The sequence below is a fragment of the Erpetoichthys calabaricus genome, chromosome 2 (genome assembly GCF_900747795.2).
Source record: "Erpetoichthys calabaricus chromosome 2, fErpCal1.3, whole genome shotgun sequence".
Lineage (NCBI taxonomy): Eukaryota > Metazoa > Chordata > Cladistia > Polypteriformes > Polypteridae > Erpetoichthys > Erpetoichthys calabaricus.
The window spans coordinates 94,959,089-94,978,968 of record NC_041395.2 but is presented as its reverse complement, the minus strand read 5'-3'; the positions used below and the strand labels follow the sequence as shown (position 1 = coordinate 94,978,968).

Here is a 19,880-nt window from a genome sequence, read left to right as displayed (position 1 = left end):
TCATCAGTCCACAAGGTACTTTCCCAAAAGTCTTGGCAATCATTGAGATGTTTCTTAGCAAAATTGAGACGAGCCCTAATGTTCTTTTTGCTTAACAGTGGTTTGCGTCTTGGAAATCTGCCATGCAGGCCGTTTTTGCCCAGTCTCTTTCTTATGGTGGAGTCGTGAACACAGACCTTAATTAAGGCAAGTGAGGCCTGCAGTTCTTTAGACGTTGTCCTGGGGTCTTTTGTGACCTCTCGGATGAGTCGTCTCTGCGCTCTTGGGGTAATTTTGGTCGGCTGGCCACTCCTGGGAAGGTTCACCACTGTTCCATGTTTTTGCCATTTGTGGATAATGGCTCTCACTGTGGTTCGCTGGAGTCCCAAGGCTTTAGAAATGGCTTTATAACCTTTACCAGACTGATAGATCTCAATTACTTCTGTTCTCATTTGTTCCTGAATTCTTTGGATCTTGGCATGATGTCTAGCTTTTGAGGTGCTTTTGGTCTACTTCTCTGTGTCAGGCAGCTCCTATTTAAGTGATTTCTTGATTGAAACAGGTGTGGCAGTAATCAGGCCTGGGGGTGGCTACGGAAATTGAACTCAGGTGTGATACACCACAGTTAGGTTATTTTTTAACAAGGGGGCAATTACTTTTTCACACAGGGCCATGTAGGTTTGGATTTTTTTTCTCCCTAAATAATAAACACCATCATTTAAAAACTGCATTTTGTGTTTACTTGTGTTATATTTGACTAATGGTTAAATGTGTTTGATGATAAGAAACATTTTGTATGACAAACATGCAAAACAATAAGAAATCAGGAAGGGGGCAAATAGTTTTTCACACCACTGTATATGTAGATGTGTATATGTAGATATGTACATATATGTATATGTATATAAATGTTTATGTGTGTGTGTATATTATATATATAATATATATATATATATATATATATATATATATATATATATATATATATATATATATATATAAAAGACAGCAACAGTTATAACAATGACAACACAATTACATTGACAATCATGTTACGTTATTTTTAAAATGTTTCCTTTTTTTTTCATAACCTCTTTAACACACTACTTCTCCGCTGCGAAGCGCGGGTATTTTGCTAGTGTGCTATATAACTTATGATGGGGTTTGAGAAAATCTAGTAAATTAAATATTCATTTTATGATGAAGTTTATTCTCGTAATTTGTCATTAAAGTAGAACATCGTAAACTAAAGTCAAAAGAATATATTCTCGTCATAAGCGTCAAGATTAAAGTGGAAATGTCGAGAATAAAGTCAAAATGTCATCACACTATTACACAGTACCCAGGTACATTACACTGTATTGAAAACAAATAAAACAAGTACAACTTGGCTTGCAGTACTATCCAGTAGTATAGAAACAGTATTTACACATCTGACCTTTTAAAACTAAAGCATCTCCAGGCGACAGATGTGACTGCTTTTTTTTGGCTCTCTGTCCATTTTCACCGTGCAGCATACCTATGCTACCGCCCACTATTTGGTGGTGTAGCAGTGAAAAAAAGCCCTAGTGCAACAAATCTGTGTTTAGCCGTGTAGCAGTAAAAAAGGTCCCTACTTGAACAGTTTCCCGCTGCGCCACGTTCCGAACGTCGTTTAGGCAATTTAAACTGGTGTTGCGGTATAAGAAAATCCATATCATAAAAAAAATAAAAAACGGTTTTCGGTATGAACCGGTATACCGCCCAGCACTAGGTATACAGTATCATAAAATTTCATTGGCGTGTGATCTGGCATCATGACATCTCTATTCTGGGCCCACTGTTATTTTCAATCTACATGGTTCCATTAGGCCAGGTTGTCTCAAGTTGAACTACAACTATGCAGATGACACACAACTTTACTTATCCATAGCGCCTGACGACCCTGACGCTCTGAGCTCTCTGATCCAATGTCTGTCCTGTATATTCTAATGGATGAATAGTAAATTCCTCAAGATAAATAAGAAAAAACAGACATCTTAGTTGTTAGTAAAAATGGAAATAATTAGGGTATTAGAAAAGAAACTTGATCACGTACATTAAAAGTCAACACAAAAGTAAAAGAATTTAGGTGTAATTATGGACTATCCATCCATCCATCCATCCATCCTCTTCCGCTTATCCGAGGTCGGGTCGCGGGGGCAGCAGCTTGAGCAGAGATACCCAGACTTCCCTCTCCCCGGCCACTTCTTCTAGCTCTTCCGGGAGAATCCCGAGGCATTCCCAGTCCCTCCAGCGTGTCCTGGGTCTTCCCCGGGGCCTCCTCCCGGTTGGACGTGCCCGGAACACCTCACCAGGGAGGCCCGAGCCACCTCATCTGACTCCTCTCGATGCGGAGGAGCAGCGGCTCTACTCTGAGCCCCTCCCGGATGACTGAGCTTCTCACCCTATCTTTAAGGGAGAGCCCAGACACCCTGCGGAGGAAACTCATTTCAGCCGCTTTTATTCGCAATCTCGTTCTTTCGGTCACTACCCATAGCTCATGACCATAGGTGAGGGTAGGAACATAGATCGACCGGTAAATTGAGAGCTTTGCCTTATGGCTCAGCTCCTTTTTCACCACGACAGACCGATGCAGAGCCCGCATCACTGCGGACGCCGCACCGATCCGCCTGTCGATCTCACGCTCCATTCTTCCCTCACTCGTGAACAAGACCCCAAGATACTTGAACTCCTCCACTTGAGGCAGGATCTCGCTCCCAACCCTGAGAGGGCGCTCCACCCTTTTCCGGCTGTGGACCATGGTCTCGGATTATGGACTATGATCTAAATTTTAAATTGCAAATTAACCACACTACTAGAATTGCATTTTTCGTGAGAAGGATATGGCAAAAGTTGGACCTCTTACAATAAAATATTTATTCACAGTCATTTTTTCTTAGTGACTAAAAAAATATAAACTTCTTAAAAATAAAAAACTAATCAAGAAGATTCAACTATTACTATATCTGTGTCACTCTGGATATTTGCTGGGAGGAATCGCCATCACCAGCCACAACCCAAGACACCTGGGTTACAAATCATATCCAGAAGCAGCTCCTTGATACATTCAGCAAAAGAAGAACCTCCCCCACTACTGTTCGCAATCTGGTAATGACTGTTGAACTCTCAGTCAGTCTCTACCCTGGGTATATCACTGACACATATATATATATATATATATATATATATATATATGTGTATATGTATATATATATATATGTGTATATATATATATGTGTATATATATATATATATATATATATATATATATATATATATATATATGTGTATATGTATATATATATGACAGCAACACTCATAACAATGACAACACAATTACATTGACAATCATGTTACGTTATTTTTAAAATGTTTCCTTTACTTTTTCATAACCTCTTTAACACACTACTTCTCCGCTGCGAAGCGCGGGTATTTTGCTAGTATATATATATATTTATATATTTATATATTTATATATATATATATATATATTTATATATTTATATATTTATATATATATTTATATATTTATATATATATTTATATATTTATATATATGGGGAAGTTTGTTCTAGATACGAGAAATTCGCTATACAAGCTCAGTGCTGGAACGAATTAAACTCGTATCTAGAGGTTCCACTGTATGTATATATATATATATATACACAGTAATCCCTCGCTACTTCGCGGTTCACTTTTCGCGGATTCACGACTTCGCGGGTTTTTAAATACAAGTGATTGCCCGACTATCGCGGAAGTTATGTTCCAGACCCATCAGCAACAGGAGAAAATCTGCGATATAGAAAGACCATATAAATAAACATTTTTATAGTTTAAGCCTTAAAATACCCATCCCACATGCTTTAAACACATGTAAACTTATAAGACACACTTTGTTAACACATATGATATGTGGATGTCGGGCTAAGGATATGAGTAACATCTCACTATTATAAAACATTTTAACTTCATGCAAGACAAGACAGTGAGACAGGAAAATTGGTGATGTACAGGCTTAAAATTATTGACACGCAGAGCGACAAGCAGCACAAAGCCAGCACAAAGTCCACTTCTCCTTAGCGTTCATTCAGCTCCCCACCCCCTTGACAATGCGAAGTGGCAGGAGCGTACTGCGCTTCCGGGGAGGGGGGGTTTGAGCGAAGGTGCGTTCAGCTCTCACACACACACACACACACACACACTCCTCCTTCCGAATGCGCAGAGCAACAAGCAGGCATTTTGGCAGAAGCAGCACAAAGTCCATTTCTGCTCAGCGTGAGTTCAGCTGCCCCCCTTCACAAAGCGAGTGCAGACACATTGACGTCTAATCGCAGTGTGCAGTGTTGGTCTGAGGTGTTTAAGAATGTAGAAAGTGTTTAAGAGCATAGGAAGTGTTTATAAGAGTGTGGGAAAGGTTAACAAGAGAGTGAGAAAGGTTTATAAGAGTGTGGGAAGGGTTTATAAAGCCTTAAAATATGTATAAATAATAAAATAAATGTAGGTCGCTACTTCGCGGATTTTCACCTATCGCAGGGGGCTCTGGAACGTAACCCCCGCGATAGGTGAGGGATTACTGTATATCTATATATATATCTATATATCTATATCTATATCTATATCTATATCTATATCTATATCTATATCTATATATATATATATATATATAAAAAACCAGCACATAAATTAAGACATGCAAATTCATTCAAATAAGCAAACATTTTCAGAAGAGAGACAGATGCAACAAGACAATAAAACAGAAGAGCTGTTGCAACACTGTTACAATGGGATGCCAATTATTAACTGCAAACACTAAATTTCACTCAATGAAGATCAGACACCCTAAAATTAGGAGGATTTGCATTAACAAAAAAAAATACATTATTTCAGTGCATTACAACAGTGCCATGGATCTCTGTTATGAATGCAGCATTTCTATAAATGACTCCTGCTGATTGAAAGTTTACTCAGTGTTGTCAAAAAGGTAGGGTGTCCCTGAGAAGCTGAAAGAGTATCAAAATATTTCATAAAATTAAAGAAAAATGAGGACACAGACAGTAAACATATTTTAAATACCATAGATCAATGTACAGTTTTTTTGCCTCTATGGGTCCTATAATTGCTGCACCTTTAGAGAATGAGCTGCACTGTTTTAGAATTACTAGTCAAATATACCACAGAGCTGCATGCATAAAGGGTTCCACATTCCTTGCCCTGTGTAATTCAACTGAATTAGCAGACACGTCTGCACTTATATTTAAAAATAACCCAATTGTAAAATGAGAAATTAATTTCCAAAGAAAAGAACAAAAACAAGGGAGTTTGAGGAAAAAAAAAAAAAAAGATTACAATTATGATATTCATAAACCATATTTAAAAGTTATTCCACTACAACCATGAACAAAAAGTAGATAAAATTCACTAAAAAATTTAATTCCCAATATAAAAACAAAACTAAACCAATACAAGACAAAGAGCAAAATAAATAAAATAGCATATAATTTAAATTAAAAAAAATACAGAAATTGCCAATGGATGAAGAAGTAAAGGTAAAAAGGTTACGAGAAAAATAACAGTGAAATGAATACAAAGTTCAAGCAGTACAAATTGCTCATCACAGCTTTAAGTGTTAAAACATGATACAATCAATATATGCATTCACTTTAGAAAAACTTTGTTTACGTGATATTAACCAATTTGTAACTTTTCATGGGTGACATTAAGTGGAGTTCATTTTAAAAATTTACAATGGAAGATATCTGGCATAGAAAAAAAAATCTCTGACATTAAGCAGGGATTAAAACTGAGGACTGTGAACTGAAATTAAGTTGGCTTGATTGTATTTCAGTTTGTGTGTTTTTAAAGAGAAGGTCTAAGCATTATCTGAAAATCTTAGCAATTGTAACTACTGTATATTAAATGAATATTGTACTGGCATTATTCAGACAATAACATATTCAAAGAAATCTACTAATCAGTCTATGGGTATTATTTAATAACATTAAATATTATATAACATACTTTTTCACTATAATTAATTCAAGTACATTCATCAAAACGTTAGAATTGGAACTGTTCTTACCAAAGGAGTATGGGTGCTCCATCTTGAAGTTCTTTTAATTGCACCAACTACAACAGAGATTTCACCCTGAACGATATATATATTCTTGTCCACCATTCTGTAAGCTTTAAAAATAAATTATAAAGTTAAACAGTGTTATTACCACAAATAACTGACATGAATTAAGTAAAAATCTAAAGAAAAATTAAATCTGTTTTTGCCACCAATTTAGATATAGTGCTGGGCGGTACACCGGTTCATACCGAAAACCGTTTTTTATTTTTGTTATGATACTGATTTTTCTTATACCGCAAAACCGGTTTAAACTGCCTAAAAAACAGTTCCCCGCTGCGCCACGTTCCAAACGTTGAAGGGGACCTTTTTCACTGCTACACTGCTAAACACATGCAATGGAGTACATGCGTTAGTGGAGGTGTTGCGCGGGGGCTCTTTTTCACTGCTACACCGCTAAACGTGCATATAACGAAGTACATGCGTTAGTGGAGGTATTGCGCAGTGAAAATGGACAGAGAACATTCCTAAACTGATGCTGTAGCAGACGATAAAGTTGAACATGATGACACAGAAGAACTTTTGCCGGAAAAAGGAGTCACGTCTGTTGTCTGGAGATACTTTGTATTTAAAAGGTCAGATGTGGACCATTATGTTTCAAATGTGTGAACACTGTTTCTATACTATACTGTTTCTATACAACTGGATAATACTGCAAGCCAAGTTGTATTTTTTTCAATACTGCGTAATGTACCTGGGTACTGTGTAATAGTGTGATGACATGTTGACTTAATTCTCGACATTTCCACTTTAATCTCGACGCTTATGACGAGAATAAAGTCGACATTCCTACTTTATTCTCGCTGTTTATTGAGATTAAAGTCGACATGTTGACTTTATTCTCATAATTTGTTATTAAAGTAGAAAATCGTAAACTAAACTTCATCTTAAAATGAATATGTAATTTACACATTTTCTCAAACCCTGTCATAAGTTATGTAGCACATTAAATGCTTTGTGTTGTGTTCCCGGAGCCATGTTAATTGCTATGTGCTTCTTAAACTGACTTCCTCTTGCACTAAGAGCAGGCGCAGACAGCACACAGAATACATTAATTTCATGATATTCCTGCTCCCTGAACATTTAGAATGCTAAGATAAATACTTGATATAATTTTCATAATGAAATGCATTAAAGCATGTATTAATCATGTGGGGGCACGGTGGTGTGGAGTTTGCACTGCTGCCTAGCAGCAATGGGGTCCCGGGTGTTCCCGGCTTTGAATTTGCATGTTTTTCTGGTGGGTTTACTCGGTGTGCTTCAGTTTCCTTTCAAAGTCATGTAGGATAGCGGGTTTTCTTATGCTATATTAACCCTGCTAGTGTATGTATTGCTCATATTCACCCTGCGATGTGCTGGCTCCACGTTCAGGATTTCCTCCTGCCTTGCACACAATGCTTGCTGGGATGGGCGCAACCCTGAATGGATGGCATAATTAAACATGTATAACAAAGATTTATTTTTTTAAAGTTCTGAACACTCCGTGGTCTAAGTTTATAACTAGTTTTAATTTCACAAGGACGTTTATCGTGTGGCGATTGGTTATGTGGAGAAAGAAAAAGGAAGGATAGGGACTGGGGGTTTAATACATCAGAAAGAGACAGCATGCATGCAATACAGAAAGCCCGCTCAGAAGAACGTCCATTGAATTCTGTGTTCGTGTCTTCGACCACCAGATCACGAACCCAACATTTACACAATATTTAAGTTAAATTTGTGCGATACTCATTCATACATTCAGTTTTTTGGAACCTCGTCACACCTGCCATAAAGTTCTCTACACTGAACGTACACCTGGGGACCTCTTACTGCGAGGGAGCAGCACTAGCGCCAAACTACCGTGCATGTTTAATACCTGTTTTAATGCATTTAATAATGAAAAATTATCTTAGCATTCTACATTTTCAGAGAGCAGGAATACCATGAAGTTAATGTATTCTGTACAGCGATCGCTGCCTCTTAGTGCAAGAGGAAGTCAGTTTAAGAAGAGCGTAGCGATTAACAACTGGGTCGGGGAACACAACACAAAGCATTTAATGTGCTACATAACTTATGACGGGGTTTGAGAAAATCTAGTGAATTAAACATTGATTTTAGGATGAAATTTAGTTTACGACATTCTACTTTAATGACAAAATAAACTACGAGAATAAAGTGGAAATGTCAACTTTAATCTCGACATATATTTTTTTTTCCTTCACTGTGTCCATATTTTTTTTTCTTCACCGTGGCCCTAATACGATTTCGTAGGGCTGTACCACAAATAGCATTATAAATGCAAGTTGCAGTTTTATTATTTATGTATATAGCTTAGCTTGAAGCAAGGTCCATATTAATGCAGTTTGCCTTAATGATGGTTCAGTTGGTAAAGATGTCATCACCAAGTTGGTACTTGTTTTGTTTTATTTTATTTTTATTTGGTGAATACTGTGCAATGCACCTGGGCTTGAAGTCTTCGAAGTAATAGTATTATTACTGGAAGTTGCACTATAATTTATTTTATTGTTATAATTTATTAGTTAAAATATTATACAGTTTAATGATGGTAAAGTTGTTTAAAAAGTCACTTTAACATGTCAGTGGACAGAGATTGTTAATATTAACAAAGTGTAGTTGGTTTACAAAAAATATTTACTATTTATTCCTTTTCTAAGACATGTTCAGTGCAATACAACTTTTGACAAGCACCTCTGGATATTTTACTAAGTCTAAATGCCTCTTTGGATGGTTGAAAATATGTTGTCAAAATTTTAGTTTAAGTTGTTTGCAAACATCTTAATACATAATTCGCCTGCCTCCTCACTCACTCACGTCCGTCCGAAGCCGAATGCGCAGTCGCCTTCTGCGCACACCCAAAGCCGAATGCGCAGTCGCCTTCTGTGCAGCTGACCGAAAAACCTTACGAGACCGACATCCAACCCCAACATCGCGGCAGGCGGCGGATTTAAGGCCGCAAAAATTCAAAGAGAAAGGTGACTTCAATTAAAGCTCTAGAGGCCTTAAAAGGCGATTTCGACTACAGCTCGAAGCCTAATTACGCATTCTGATTCAATTATGCATTCATTCAATACACCTACATCAGGTTTGTGGTGCTTCTACTTATTACTATTCCATATTGTACTGGAACATTCATCATTCAATATTATACTATAGGCCTGGAAAATTCATCAACTAAGAGTACAAGCCTGTACAGTAATGAGTAAAGCGGACTACAATCATTATAAAACAACTTCTTACGTTACTTATCATTTGTTCTTCATACACTTACGTTGTCGAAATGGGCTCTTTGTCTAGTTGTTCAATAAAAAGACTTTATATTTTGACTGCATCTGTCATGCAATGTGATTCCTTCTCTTCATTAGTGCCGCCCCCTTGAAAACTATCACTTTATGGGGCCATGCAAACCTGTATTAATACTTGTGTGCACATTAAAATGTTTTTGTACAATGTACAATTCTCATGACAGTGGAATAGGTTATTCTTAGCCAGTAATTGCAGTGGAAAATGTGGTTAACATCCACTCCTGCATGGGAAAAAAATACCATCCAATACCGTGAAGCCGGTATAATTTTGAAAAATACCGTAATATAGAATTTTGGTCATACTGCCCAGCACTACATAATCTTAATTCACATTCCAAAAAAATCTTTTAAAATCTTTCCTCCTAGGAGAACACACAGTGCATTATGAAAGGCATAATGCACAAAAATTATAATTATAATTAGAAAAAGAAACACTTTAATTTTAAAATATATTTTTGCTCATGAGCAAAACTGTTAAGTGACTAAGTAAGGTTTACATGTTCTTCTTTTTAGGAAGTAATGAATGCTTTGTGATGTTACTGGTAATACTGATGCAAGTAAACTTGACTTTATTGAAGACAAGTGTATCATTTAACTTTTATTAACACCAACAGTTTGCAACTGTCTGTAGCAACATGAGATTTTAACTCACAAGGATGGAAGTAATACACATGCCAGTTAGCAAGAGTTTATATTCGCCTTTCAAACCACACTAAAAGCCAAAGATACAGTATTGATGCAATGTGACAAGGATTAAGTATGCTAGAAACTTGAAAAAATTGACAAAAATGTCATAGAAGCCTATCAAAAATGCATTATACAGGATTTCCACTTCATAGCTAAGCAAGTGGCTAAATTATCCTGTAATTTAATAGCATGGGTTACTGTGACTCAGTAATAGAATCAAAAGCTGGGAAATACCATGTCACCTCCTGCTTTCGATCGCAACATGATTAATTTTTTAACATTTGTATTCCAAATGAACAAAGATAGAACAGTATCCACTTGTTATGGAAGGATATGTTAATATATATTGGTATGTACCGGATACTATCCACAAACATGCTGGAAAATATTTAGTTTGATCATGTTTAATTAAATCTTTTTGAGTATTTGAATAAACAATTTTAACAATTAAGAATTATATATTGTTCAATCACAACATGCGGAATCCTGTTAAGATACAAATCCTACACAATTACACATAACATATGTATTGTATATTGTGAGAATTATCAAGATATAGACATGCTGTACTAGAACATATTATTTTTAAGATTTGTGCAGTGCAAACAATAATAAAAAGGATATAAGTTTGACATCACATACAGTTAATTCTGAAAATGTCATGTCGTTGTCATCTTCTAGCCCACTTAATCCAACTAATATTGTATGACTAAATAATTAAAAATTCTGTATTCTGATTTAACTTTAATGAAAAACAGTAACTGCAAATATAAAACATTAAAACTTAAAATTAAAAAAAAAAACAAAAAACAGTCAAATATATTCTGATATCTAGATCAGGTTTTACATTATATTTTTAATCCATTTTGGCACATGCATATTTTACATTTTTTTCTTCAAAAAAAAGTTTAGCTTGCAGAGCACACCAGCCAGCTTCTTCCCTCAACTATAACTACAGGCAGGTCGGTCCTGTTGTGGTATTTACATGTTCCATCAAGATAACACACCTTTGAGGTGTAACTGGAAAGAAGCTATAAAGAGTGCTGTGGAAGCAGCAGCCATTTTTACATAAGCTCTATATTTCACACTTTCTTTTTTTTCTGAACTTATTTATTTAAAGAGCTTCAGTAAAATGCCAAATATCCCCAAAGGGACAAATAAAGTTCTATCTTTCCATTTTTTTTAAGCTTCTGCTGATGACCAAAGAAGGTAATGGCATCACTTGAGCTGCTGACTGCATCTACCACCAATAAATTAGGATGTGGGCGGCACATGACACAAAGAAAACATTTTTTTTTCAGCAATCTGGCCTACACACCTATCTGTTTTACCAGCATGAAGGCTGTGAAACACTGACATTGAATCTGCTAAACACATTACAAAAGATATAAAACCAGTTCCAGGTGTAATTAAAAATTCAGGGTCCCTTGTACTTTGAGTGCGTTATTTTTTATTACTATAACTTTTTTTTTTACTTTTCAAATGCTTTTAAAAACAATGTCATGAGTAAAATGCATATAACATAGTACAGGTCAAATCTGTTACAACGAATATCATTACAACAAAGTATTTTTACGGTCTCAACAGTTTCCCCATAAGACAGTCTATAAAAATCTCGTTACTACAAAATACAATCAGCAGATACTTTCATTACAACGAAGTGCCCAAAAGACCTTGAAATGCCTGAATGAATCATCCACAGAGCAGACAAGAGAATGAATCATCCACAGAGCAATTCAGTTCTGTGGTCGCAGCTCAATTGTGCACAATGATCTCTGAACAGAAACACTGTACATTTTTTCTTTCTTAAAACTTTCCTCCTACTGTTTTTTCCTGTGATTGTTTTCTGTGGTTTTCAGTGATACCTTTTGCTTATTACTCGTCAACAATTGAAAAAACATCCACAGAAATGGAAGACACGAAAAAAAAAAAAATGACAACAGCTCCCATTAGAAAAAAAGAACTTGAAATTTTTGCGGCACTCGATTCCAGCAAAAAGAAAAAAAGACATTGCCAGTGAATTCTGAATTTCATCATCAACACTGTCAACCTTCTTCAAAGAAGGAGCAAAAATAGAAGAAAAATCTTGGGCCGCAGAACAAAAATAGGCAAACTGTTGCATTTGAAGACATTGAAAAAGCAGTTTTGAAGTTGTTCAGTGATGCTTGTTTAAGAAACATTCCTATTAGCGGGCCACTCATTCAAGAAAAAGCAAAGAAACTGTATCTCCTTGGGCCACAAAGATTTTACTGCAAACTGGGGTTGGCCAATTCGCTTTCGGGGCCGTTTTGGAATTGCAGCCAAAGCAATCTGTGGAGAAGAATCTGCAGTTCCAATTGAAAAGGCAAACTAATGGCGTGCAGGTGAAATCAAGAAAATCATTTCAGCTTATGAGCCTGAAGACATCTACAATGCTGATGAGACTAGAATCTTCTACCAGTTGCTACCGTATTGCACTTTAGCACTCAAAGGTGATCCATGCCGAGGAGGAAAAAAATCTAAACAAAAGTGGACAGCTCTACTTTGCTGCAATTCAAATGGCAGCCACAAAAAGTTATTCCTCTCATCACTGGCAAGTCGACCGACCAATCCTCTGTGTTTTAAGCGTGTTACATTCCTTCCATGCAAGTATAAAGCAAACCAGCGAGCTTAGATGACTCAAGACATTTTTGGAAACTGGCTGCAACAACTTGACAAGGATATCGTGACACGCGAGTCACTGTCTTGCACCCCAAAACATGAGGCAGAGTCTCAGTACTTTAGTAAAACCAGCTTTATTTAACATGCTTGTTTATTGTAGCGGGGCTCTACCACTCTCCTATACACACACACAGAGCGATCAGGCAGGGTGTGGCCATGTAATACTGTTCCCTACATTTATAATGTTCCCTGCATCGTCCATTGATGACAGGCGCTTATAGCGCGACCACGATCGGCTCGAATTTGCTTCTGTGGTGCTCTGATACAGCGCTGTAAGCCTACAGTTGCCTCAGCAATGGACAAGTAATCTTCTACAGACGCAGCAATTGTGTTTCAGACCACACTTTGGTGTGTCATCCTGTTTGGGGGTGGTCGCCAAAAGAGTTCAGAAACCTCACAATATGATGAAGAAGAAAAGGAAGATTCTACCTCTGATTGATAACTGTGCTGCCAACAGCATGTTTCCACATTTAGACAATGTTTGTGTTGAGTTCCTTCCACCCAATTGCATGGCAGTGCTTCAGCCATTGGATTTGGGCATCATTCGTACCCTGAAAGTGTATTATCACAAGGAAATGTGGAGAAAAATTCTCATCAGCATAACTGTAGACAGGAGATGAGGAAAAGTAACATGAAAGAAGCTATTGAAATGACTGCAAATGCCTGAATGCAAGTTAAAGAAAGCACTATAGCGACAAATACAGAATCTCACTACTACCATTTTCCAACCCGCTGAACCCTAACACAGGGTCACGGGGGTCTGCTGGAGCCAATCCCAGCCAACACAGGGCGCAAGGAAGGAACCAATCCCAGGCAGGGCACCAACCTACCGCAGGACACATACACACACCCACCCACACACCAAGCACACACTAGGGCCAATGTAGGATCGCCAGTCCACCTAACCTGAATGTCTTTGTACTGTGGGAGGAAACAGGAGCACCCGGAGGAAACCTATGCAGACACGGGGAGAACATGCTAACTCCACGCAGGGAGGACCCGGGAAACAAAATTTTCATTACAACAAAATATTATTTAGGTCCCTGGCACTTCATTGTAACGGAATTTGACCTGTATTTGGTGAGTACAATGTTTCTTTAGTTATAAATAGCCACTAAAATAGTGGAGACTTCATACGTCTAATGTGCTGGCCAACTTGGAAAAACAAGTTTTGTTCACCCTATGGACAAGTGTTCCTGCAGAAACAGTGTTCTCTGCTACATTTGACATTATCACTGTACAGAGTGTGTAAACACCAAAATGTGTTGCTCATACTTCCCCAAAAAAAAAAAAAAAAAAAAAAAAGCAGTTTACTTTGGAAAAGAAAAGATACATTTTAAATTGCTGCTTAGTAAACAATGGGCTTGTTAGTTTAACAGCAAAATGTGTATTTTACTTATAAACCTGCTATAAGCATGTTAGTCTTGTATCTTCATGATAACAACTTTACAGAGGAGGATCAAATGATGTTTTTGAGGTCAGATGGTTTTTTGGATGTTGGTGACAATGGAAGTGAAGAAAGAAGCAAAATCGAGGACAGAAGGATAATGGTTTTACAGCAGCAGGCGGGCTTTATTGATGGTAGAGGAGAGGCAGTGAGCATTTCTTTCAGAAGATGCGATTTAAATTAGGAAAAAAGCATTTCTTTGCAGATAAAGATGCAGAGAAGAAAGATAGGAGGTACTTGGACTTATCCAGGAGGGATAGTAGTTTCTTCTTACACCAAGCACTGTGTGGCACCATTAGTGGGCACGTCTGCTATATTCACACTGCCTATACACCATGTATTAGTTTCATTAAAATAGCAGCTTAAAAAAAGAAAACATGGTTTTGCAAACTTGCTTAATTGCAAAGAATGAATGTCTTTTGAAAATGCAGCTACATTTGGCTCTTTTGCTCAGCTTTTCATTGTTGATATAATTTTAAAGTGCTTCATGGAAATTAAAATAAAGGAACTCATGTTGATTCTGCAATTTTAGATTTGATTTCTAAGATAAGTAAACATCAGCAACAAAATGCCTTTTCAACTTGATTAATTAAAGCTGTAAGTTAGAATTTCCCCTGAAATAGAAAAGTGTGAGTGTGCTATAATATATTATAGAATACCTGTTAGTGCATTTCAAAGTAGGAGTGAGTTCAGGTAATGTATAATGGTCAAATTTTAATTCTTATTTCATCTTTATGTAGAGAAACAACATTTTTAATTGAAAATTAATTCTTGTGTTTAATTATTTTTATTTTTTAACTTACTTTATTTAATTGTGTCTTATTATTACAGTTATTAAACAAAAACTGGTATATTTCAATTTTCTGGTTTTTTTTTTTAATATATTTTTAATTACCAATATTAGCACTATGCAAAATTGTAATAATCATTATAACCATTAAACAATTGATAAAAATATATGTTGCCATATTCCATAAAAAAAAACAAAAAAACACACACACTAGATCCCAGCTAGGCACAACCAATAAACTTGCACTCAGAAATGACTTTAAGGGTGTACTAACAATATAAAATTAATTTTAATTTCTGATTTTTATGCCACACTCATTCCACACTGTGTCACATGAATGATTCAAGTGGTGCACGTAAAGAATAGGAATCTATTAAGTTCAAATAAATGCTTATTTAATATAACTTAAAGCCTAAGGTGTTGCAGACACAGAACTACTTGCAACACACCAAAAAATACACCTTATAAGACGTATATAGAAATGCACAAAATATAAATCTGCAGTTCTATAGTTTTATAAAAATAGTGTCTACTTCAAACTTAGTTGTGTCCAAAAACCTACTTAAAATTACCACAGGTACATACTGTATACGCATCCGGTCATTCATTTCCTTTTAATATCGTTTGTATTTAGTACTGTACAGAAGCAAATTATGCAGGAAGTTTCCCAATTCCCCATAATGTGCCACACTCTTAAAAGGTACACATTCCTAAATTCCAGTAGCAGTTATAAAGATCCACCCGCAAAGAAGCAAATCATTGTACAAAAGTTCTTTCATCAACTTTTTCATCAGTTCAGGTCTTTCATAGCAGTTATAATCAGAAATGTCAAAAGAACCAATACTTTTGGTACCACTCGATTCCAATTTTCCAAAAACATAATTGTTCTAACTTTTTTCCCAGCATCGATATTACCAAATGATGGTCATTGCTGCACTCATGCATGACTACAAGTTGACAAATTACTCAAGAAGGCACAATAATACCTGAGGAAATCGTGAATAAGAAATACATATAAAAATACCTCACGGTGGTGATGACACAATACCACATGTCTAAAAGAAACTCAGAAAACATATCTAGAAATTGCTTTCAAGAATTTCAGCATGTGCCTACGGGAACTGTGGTCATTATTTTTTTTTATAAAAACCCCAAACACACACACACAAGCTTTCGTTATTACCTCTTTTATCCCATTACAAAGTTAATTCATAAATAACTTCATGCCCTGCTTTGTGAGCAGAATGATGTGACTGATCAAATGCATGTTCTAATTGAAGTTTCACTAGCATTGGCATTGAATATTAAAATTCTGGTACTGTGTCATCCCTAGCCATAACATCATCACAGTATACAAGCCATGAAAAACAAGACGGCCAAAGTGCATATTCACCCACCATCCCAGAGAGAATTCAGTGATAAATGCAGCTGAGAGATAGCTTTAACCACCAGCTTAGGCACTGCCTGCATACATTTTCCCAAACTAGTCTTAGGTTTCCTTGTTTATCTAAAACATTACTTTTACTTTTTTAAAAATAAGATGACAGCCCTCTTTAAAACTGGCCTGGTGAGATTGAGTGTATGACTGTGCCCTATAATTGTCAAGAAGAGTACAGTATCATCAAACTAAAAACCTGGCATTAACTGTTTGTAATAAGGCAAAAGAAAGCTGTAACATTTGAGTTTTATGAAATGTAAGTTGCAGCTTCTGTACTTTGTCAACTGATACAAGTAGTACATTAAGGCAGAATATTATTCTTTGATAAAGGAACTTTGCTATTTGAACACAGCAATTAAATACTGACTTCAAATAATCTGCCCAGTCTAATCTGTTTCACTTTCAAATGACACAAACACCATATGCAAAATGGAAGAAGAGTGCCTAAGCCAGTTAAGACTGCAATTAGCACCAGGCAGCCACCAATACAAGTCGCAAATGAAGTCGACTGAAGCTCATCTCACCAATTTCCTTGTATACTAAACTGATTCAATACAATAGTAAAACTCACCAAAAACAACCAGAAAGTACCACACAATAAGGCCAGTTTTAACTGCAATATATTTAGGAGAAGTAAGCTAGCTTTGTTATATGTTACAAGAGCAAACATAAAATATAACAAAGCTCTTGATTACTTGTGTTTGTGAAAAACGATGTTTTGTGCCATCAAGTAAAATGATCTGAATAAATGCTATTGGTATACATTTAACCGTGCATGTGCTGGGGAATAAATTTATTCTGCCCAGTTTAGAGTTACAGGGAGGTAGTGATTATTCTAGCAGCACTGAGTATAGGGCAAGAAGCAAACGTGTTATGTTAGTTCAATGCGGGGTACAATCATATAGCCAAGCAAAAAAAAAAAAAAAAAAAAAAAGACTATGCGGCATACAATCCACTAATTCTGGGCAATAAACTATGCAATGCATAAGTTTAAGCTTGATTTGCAGTTGCAAACTGATTTTCTGAGTCGGCCCAAATTTAGCTTCATTGGCAGGTTTCTACACCCAATTGCATCTTACGATTGGGTTGTTGTACAATCAGAACAATTTTTGCCATGTCAGAAATTTCAGTCAGTTGTAGTGTGAGCAGTCTTACAACCCAATTTTCTGATGTTGCTACTAATTACATTGTGCATCGATCGTAGCATATTGCACATTGGGTACTGCTATTGTCATACTCATTTTCAATTTCAAAATTCTAAATAACATTCAGCAACATAATATATCTAAATGGACAATGACAAAAGCATCTTAGTAAACCTTTACTGGAAGAACATAAAATAAAAACACACACACTGTAAATTACACTATGTGCCTCTACTTCTCTTTGTAAAATAGACAGGCTGTATTGTTCATTCCTCGATAATTCATATGTCCAGTAATGTAACTAAGTTGCTCAATACAAAGTCAAACCAGCGGAACCCAAGGACTCTCCTGAGAGACCCAGTACCAAAAGAATTTAGTCTTTGTCTCCGGTCACTGGATAGCATCCGTGTCTTGCAACCATGTAACAAAACAGGAAACACCATAACTCTAAAGACTTGGACCTTCGTCTTTTTGCAAAGATATCCGGAGTGCCACACACCCCTTTCCAGCGACCTCGTAACACCCACATGCTCTCCCAATCTGTCTACTAACATCACAGGAAAAGTCGCCGGAGAAATGAATGTCACTGCCGAGGTCAACATTCTCTCTGCAGACAGACACACTACTGATTGCTGTCCCCAAGAAGTCCATCCATCCATCCATTATCCAACCCACTATATCCTAACTACAGGGTCTGCTGGAGCCAATCCCAGCCAACACAGGGCGCAAAGCAGGAAACAAACCCCGGGCAGGGTGCCAGCCTACTGCAGGGTGCGCACAAACACCAAGCACACACTAGGGACAATTTAGAATTGCCAATGCACCTAACCTGCATGTGGTTGGTCTGTGGGAGAAAACCGGAGCACCCGGGGGAAACCCACGCAGACACGGGGAGAACATGCAAACTCCATGCAGGGAGGACCCAGGAAGCAAACCCAGGTCTCCTAACTGCGAGGCAGCAGTGCTACCCACTGCACCGCCTCCACAAGAAGTCATTAAAAGATTTTAAAGAGTTCTTAATAACCACCTTTTCCACCCTCTCAAACATATGCAGTTTTTAATGTCTAGAAAATATTTGGGATTAAATATCTTAAGAGATCTGTACACAGACAACGTCTTTGCATCCTACGAACAATTACACTCCAAATTTCACTTTCCAGCAACACATTTGTTTCACTACCTCCACATTAGAAACTTTGTTAAACAAAACCTGCCCAATTTACCTCACCTCCCACCAACCTCTATTCCGGAAAAAATATTGATCAGTCTTGAGGACTCAGACAGCATTTCTGAAATATTCAAAAACTTTTTATAGTCCCTCCCTTTCAAAAGATCCCAGAGTACAGTGGGAAAAGGATCTCTTACTCAACATTTCAGAAAAAGAGTGGAATGCAGCCATGCACAGAATTCACTCTAGCTCCATATGCGCAAAGCATACAATTATTCAACTTAAAATTATATATCGAGCGCATCTGTCTCGTTTAAAATTGTACAAAACATTTTCAGGGCAAGATCTAACCTGTAAACATTGCAATCAAGTTCCAGCCTCATTGTGCCATATGTTTTGGACGTGCACCAAATCAACATCATTTTGGACCAAAATCTTTAAATGCCTTTCATACAGCCTTGGAGTCACAATTCCTCCTAATCCACCAACAGCTGTGTTTGGTGTGCTTCCAGATGGGCTTAAAGTGTAGAAGGACAAACAAACTGTAATTGCCTTTAATTCACTATTGGCATGTAGACTTATCTTGCTCAACTGGAAGAATCCTAACTCACCTCTTTTAAGTCAGTGGGTAACTGATGTTATATACTATTTGAAATTGGAAAAAATCAAATTTGCACTTAGAGGATGTGTACAAAACATTTTCAAAACTTGTCTGGATCTAATCAATAACATTTTAGAATAAGCATTTAAATTGAGGAAGTGGATTCAATTCCCTTTTTTTAATTCTATTTTGTTTTTTTAATTTATTTATTTACTTTTCCAACTACAGTAATCCTTCACTATATTGCGCTTTGACTTTCGCGGCTTCACTCTATCGCGAATTTTATATGTAAGCATATTTAAATATATATCGCAGATTTTTTGCTGGTTCGCGGATTTCTGCAGACAATGGGTCTTTTAATTTCTATTACATGCTTCCTCAGTTGGTTTGCCCAGTTGATTTCATACAAGGGACGCTATTGGCAGATGGCTGAGAAGCTACCCAATCAGAGCATGTATTACGTATTAAGTAA

The 19,880-nt window shown here is 36.7% G+C and overlaps 1 protein-coding gene across 2 annotated transcripts in view; it reads right to left on the bottom strand.

Moving 5' to 3' along the window:
* The window catches only part of gbf1 (golgi brefeldin A resistant guanine nucleotide exchange factor 1), a 338,792-nt gene that overhangs the window by 302,077 nt on the left and 16,835 nt on the right, over window positions 1-19,880 (bottom strand). For both annotated transcript variants that reach the window (XM_051922800.1, XM_051922799.1), the window contains exon 2: window positions 6,080-6,183. In XM_051922800.1, coding sequence (XP_051778760.1) covers window positions 6,080-6,175 — 96 coding nt within the window. In that variant the 5' untranslated portion in view covers window positions 6,176-6,183. The remainder of the gene's footprint in view (window positions 1-6,079; window positions 6,184-19,880) is intronic.